Here is a 5,467-nt window from a genome sequence, read left to right as displayed (position 1 = left end):
GCAGCACTGTGGTGAGGGGGGGCGGGGGGAGGAGAAACCTACGCGGGGGGAGGAGAAACCTACGCGCAGGCAGATCCAACCGCGTTGGGTTCCGGCACTCTAACCGAAGCAGAAAGAGAATCCAGTTAGTGTATTTCATATATTATATAGATATATTCGTATATAAATTAAGACCCAGTTATTGTTTTTCAACAGCATGTCATAAAAGTCAGATATCCTTCCACTCGTTCATCAAGATGGAAAATTCAGGTTCCGACGATGAAGAAGATAAATCTGCGGCCCTGCGCAGAAGTCAGATGGACCGATTGGTCCAGGAAGAAGATTTCTTTCAATTTGTAAATAACCTGAGTGAAGAAGATTACACGCTTATGAGGGATAACAATTTGCTGGGCATCCCAGGTGAAACTACATTAGAAGAGTTGCAGAGGAGACTTCAACGAATTAAAGACCCACCACAAAATTTAGACGAAAATACAGGTATAGTTCACTTTTAGGGAAAATAGAATGGGATGGGTAAGGAACTTTATAGTAGTGTCAGCCAAAGACGATACGGAAGTGGCACACATTAATTTGGTGCTAAGTAACTTCTCATTAAAAAAGAACTGGTATTTACTTGATTTTTGGTGAGAATGTCAAGATTTTTTTTTTCCCCAGTTCACATTTGGGTTACTTTAATGGGAAACAGTGTGAAACAGCCTATTGATATCTTTCTTGGTTTTCTACCTCAACTAAAAGTCCCTCCTACTTCCGGAATTATTTTTTCTATAAAGACAGGGAATTCCTCTCCAGCAAAAAAAAACATATATATACTCTATTCAACTGGGGGTAATTCTGCCCCCAATCCCCAAGGGACATCTGACAATGTCTGGAGATATTTTTGGTTGTCAAAAATGATGACTGGGTGTTACTGGCAAATAGGGGGCAGAGGCCAAGGAGACTGCCAAACGCCTCACAATGGATAGGATAGCTCCCCAAAACTAAGAATCATCCAGCACCAAAATGTCAACAGTGCTAAGGTGGAGAAATCCTGCTCCAATCAGGTCTGGTGCTTCTCTCCTAGCGTGAAGTAGAGAATTTTACTATCGACTGAAAACGCTATATAATAGTTTGGTTCTTAAATACAACCTCATATATACTATGCTAGGTTCAGTCCATTCATTTGATCTGACCTTCAATTTCACGTCAACTCAAAATCTGGGTAACATTAAGAAGTATTCAAAAACTTTTAAAGCTATAAACTTTATTTAAATTTGGGCACGGCTACAATAGTCTTATATTTTAAAACAACTTCATGTATTACCATAAGCACTTAAGAGCCTAGAAGAAAGTAATGTTGTAGGCTAATGAGAATTAGGCTGTAATGTAAATTGAACTAAAATACTAGCACTGTACCTTAACCTTGTTTAATTGCATTAGTGTTTTGACAGTGGAATAAAAAAAATGTTCTCTCGACTGTCCTCCCACGGTGGTACACAAGCCATGTATATGATGAAATATTGAAAACAGACTTCCTCCAGATTCCTTTAAAAAAAAAATTCTCTAAATTTATCTAGGATTAGCTAGCTCTTTTCAGAAGGAACTCAAACTTTCCTGCCTCTACTTGTACATCTAGAAAATGTCATTTACAAAATATTAACTCTGTAAATGTGAACTATGTTTAAAACATCTGAGTATTAAAGTTCTAATTTTTTGTTTGCCTTTGAAACAAGGTTTCAGAGTGCTATTTTATGATGGTTCTAATTTTGGTAGTTCCTCTCAGCCCCCACTTTTTTTTGTTAACAGGTAGAGGAGATTCTTCTGACAATACATCTAGTGGTGACTCTCTACTAGACTGGATTAGCTTTTTTGGACAAACTGAAAATGTGACAAGTGGGCAAACAGAAAACCAATCTTGGGAAGAATTGAGCCAAATTAATTCAAATAGCAATAATTCCAGATTTGGCTTAGAAATGAATTTTAATGTTAATAATGGGAGCCCAAATCCAGAGAACGAGTACGTACCATCTACAAGACTTCCCAGAGGAGACAATATAGAACACATCCAAAGGCAAGCGGAAAACACACAATCTGGATCAACATTTTTAAGACGACCTACATCAGAACAAAGCACAACTGAAACATTAATAGAAGTGCCAGTTACCAGTGGTCAGCGAAGAGCAAGAAGCAGGAGCCCAGAGCATCGGAGAACCAGACCAAGAATTGAAAGTAGTTCAGCTCCAAATTCACTGAGTGAACTTTTACTAAGATATCATCAGAATATAGCACCTGAGATTTTTGAGCAGCTTCTAGTAGAGGAGCCCGAGTTATTTTCTAGAATTCAGCACCAAGAAACATCAAGACAGCAAATAACTGAACCTGAGCTGCAAAATCGGGGTCTTTTTTCAACTTCCGGAACAAGGAATGCTGTTCAAGAAGAAAGTTCTTCAGACCCAACCAGTGATGGTGAATCTTGGGAAGTGGAACAGACAAGTTCAACCATAATGTGCAATCTTGAAGTCGGACAAGTTCATCTTGGGGCATATTCTGATAGTGATAGCATAGCTAGCAGAACTCTGTTAACATCTGAGACACTAAACAACACGGTCACTTTCGAAAGTGAACAAGGAGGACTTAGGCATACGTTTCCACCTTTTGAGCAGACAGATACAACAGCTTATGTCAGTACCATCAGTAGTCCCATTCACAGAATTTTAAATACTGATTTAAATGATACAACATCTATTGCAATTCAGAGCACATTAACGCAGACCGTGACAAGATTCAGTGACTCAAGTCACCTTATGGGCAGTGACAGTGATTTAGCGCACGGGGTCTCACCCTCAAGTCAAAACAGGGAAAGGGCAGAGTCACCAAATGAAAGAGATGGTTCTGGTGGTAGGACTAGTTCTGGTTCCAATTCAAATCCTAGTCCTGATTTCCATTCAAATTTTTCATTGATTTCTAGTTCAAATTCCAGCTACATACCTAGTTTCAATTCTAGTCCTGTTTCCAGTTCCAGCTCCGGTGATGAAAATTCAGAAATTGGATCACTGATGTCTGGAGGCAGTAATGAAATAAGCTTACCAACAGGCCCACCATCAGAAACCAGGCGAGAAAGTAGACCTATGAGCCCAGTAATATTTGATGAAAGTGACTCTTGGACCTCCCTTAATCTGGATCATGTTATCCTCTTGAATGAAGACCATCATGACGAAACTACAGGACTCACCAAAGCACAAATTGACAACTTGGCTGTAAGATCTGTTGGTAAAAGTGGTGCATTGAAAGCCTGTAGTATTTGCATCACAGAGTACACAGAAGGCAACAGACTTCGCATCCTACCTTGCTCCCATGAATTTCATGTCCACTGTATCGATCGCTGGCTGTCGGAGAACTCTACCTGTCCTATTTGTCGTAGGGAAGCAGTAGATTCTGGAGAAAGAGACAATTCTGAGATCTAAATTCTCAGCTATATAAACGTTTATAGTGATGGACAAACAGTAGTGGCCTGCCTAATACCCATTTTTGGAGTGATTCTTAAATATAACAATCTGAATCTCATCTAAAATTGAATCCCGATATAACAATCTGAACTGAATAATTGTTTCCTGAAGGAATGACTGGACTTTCCCCAAATTCTGTTCCAGAATTAATATATATATATATATATATATATATATATATATTTTGTCCTATCTGACAACAATATTTTCCTATCTGTTAAATATAAGAATCTGAATCTAATCTAAAATTGAATCCCAGTGTAACACTCTGAACTGAATCATTGGTTCCTGAAGGAATGACCAGACTTTCCTCAATTTCTGTTACAAAATAAAAGGAAACATTAAAAAACCAAACAATATTGTCCTATCTGAGAGCAGAAACAAAATTCACACCATAATGGATCACCGAATTCAAAAGAAACTTAGCAGGAACACTAGGGTGGGATGTTCCTGATTCCATGAGAGCAATGTCTTAATATATAATCAATCCACATAGAGCCTAGTAGTCTTATCTAGTCATGCAAATCCCAGACCTCTCATAGCCGTGGCTCATCTTAGATGTGCATGCAAAGAGACAGGAACACAACCAAAATAATTAAGCAAGTTAAGAATTTATGAGAGTCACTCACATAAAAAAGTCATTACGTTCATAGTATGCTGTAAAAAGCTTTAAAAACTTTCTCTTCCTATCTTTCTTCCCAGCAGTTTATCCCAACCCTTAATACTACCTTAAAGTTTCTCCCATTTTCCACTACTAATGGATCAGTTAGGGTCCTGGGCAAAAATTGATGGCACACTTGAAAAGGGTGAGGGAATAGGGCTTAATGAAGAGACTATTTACTAAAAATGTGTAAAGAATGAAAGGAAACCAAGAGATGATGAAGTACCCTGAGGCTAGCAACTGGGAGAAACCAGTATCATCACCACTAGGCTTGAAGGTGTAGAGGGAGGTGGTAGTTGCTTCTTCCCCTTGCCCTCCATTCCGCTCTTCGACTCAGCTCTTTAACAATCCTCTTTTAATTTTCCTTTCATCTATTCAGAGCTGGTACCATGAAGAAGAGAACAAGTACACTATCTTTAGAAGTGATGAGATGAGAAAGCCATAGAATTTAATTGCGTTGCTCTTAAACATGTCACACTTTGCTTTGCTGTGATGGTAAACAACTAAGGAAAAAAGCCAGTATAGGTATTTCTTCAGTTTTTTTTATAAGTACATTCAAGTCTCAATTTCTTTTTTTTTTTTAAAGATTTATTTTAGAACGTGGTGGGGGGACGCGGGCGGGGAAAAGCGGTGGAGGGAGAGAAAGTCAAGCAGACTCCGTGCTGAGCACAGAGCCGGACTCAGGGCTCGATCCCAGGACTCAGAGCTCGATCCCAGGACCCTGGGCTCGATCCCCGGACCCTGAGGTCATGACCTGAGCCAAAACCAAGAGTCCGACGCTTAACCGACTGAGTCACCCAGGTGCCCCGAATTTCTTTTCATTTATAAGTTTAGTTCATATGATTTTTTAAAAACATATCCTTTATTCTTATAAAGTGTCTTATGGTTTATATATCTTAATCTTTATGTGAATGATCCAAAGCACCCAATTACTGCTTAGAGCCTCCCAAGTTGTAATCTGAAAAACTGGAGTTCAAAAACATGCCTACTTAATTCAACTCTAATCGTCCCCAACAAAGTATCACACCCAAAACCATGACACTTTATTATTTTTTTTTTTTAAGATTTATGTATTTGACAGAGAGAGACACAGCGAGAGAGGGAACACAAGCAGGGGGATTGGGAGAGAGAGAAGCAGGCTTCCCGCCAAGCAGGGAGCCCGATGCGGGGCTCGATCCCAGGACCCTGGGATCATGACCCGAGCGGAAGGCAGACGCTTAACGACTGAGCCACGCAGGTGCCCCAAGTTTATCCTATTTTTAAATCAAGGAAATTAAATAATAGAAAGGGGATAATGACAGAGTATTTCAGGAAAATTTTGCTC

The 5,467-nt window shown here is 39.4% G+C and overlaps 1 protein-coding gene across 1 annotated transcript; it reads left to right on the top strand.

Moving 5' to 3' along the window:
- The first annotated feature begins 236 nt into the window (after window positions 1-236).
- Window positions 237-3,440, top strand: LOC148163122 (E3 ubiquitin-protein ligase RLIM-like). The gene is made up of 2 exons (XM_088028573.1): window positions 237-477; window positions 1,783-3,440. The coding sequence occupies exons 1-2, from the start codon at window positions 237-239 to the stop codon at window positions 3,438-3,440; spliced, it is 1,899 nt and encodes a 632-aa protein (XP_087884699.1).
- Window positions 3,441-5,467: the final 2,027 nt, after the last annotated feature.

Source organism: Eumetopias jubatus, unplaced genomic scaffold (genome assembly GCF_037043125.1).
Source record: "Eumetopias jubatus isolate StellerSeaLion01/CBP00866 unplaced genomic scaffold, mEumJub1_p1.0 scaffold_11, whole genome shotgun sequence".
NCBI classification, from domain to species: Eukaryota; Metazoa; Chordata; class Mammalia; order Carnivora; family Otariidae; genus Eumetopias; species Eumetopias jubatus.
Note: the sequence above shows the minus strand (reverse complement) of the source record. Positions and strands in the feature narration are given on the sequence as shown.

What these genes read in the sequence shown, in the direction of transcription:
- LOC148163122 (XM_088028573.1), top strand. Translation starts at nt 237, where the DNA reads ATGGAAAATTCAGGTTCCGACGATGAAGAAGATAAATCTGCGGCCCTG. An exon ending in AAATTTAGACGAAAATACAG is followed by an intron (nt 478 to 1,782) that starts GTATAGTTCACT and finishes TTTTGTTAACAG; the next exon opens with GTAGAGGAGATTCTTCTGAC.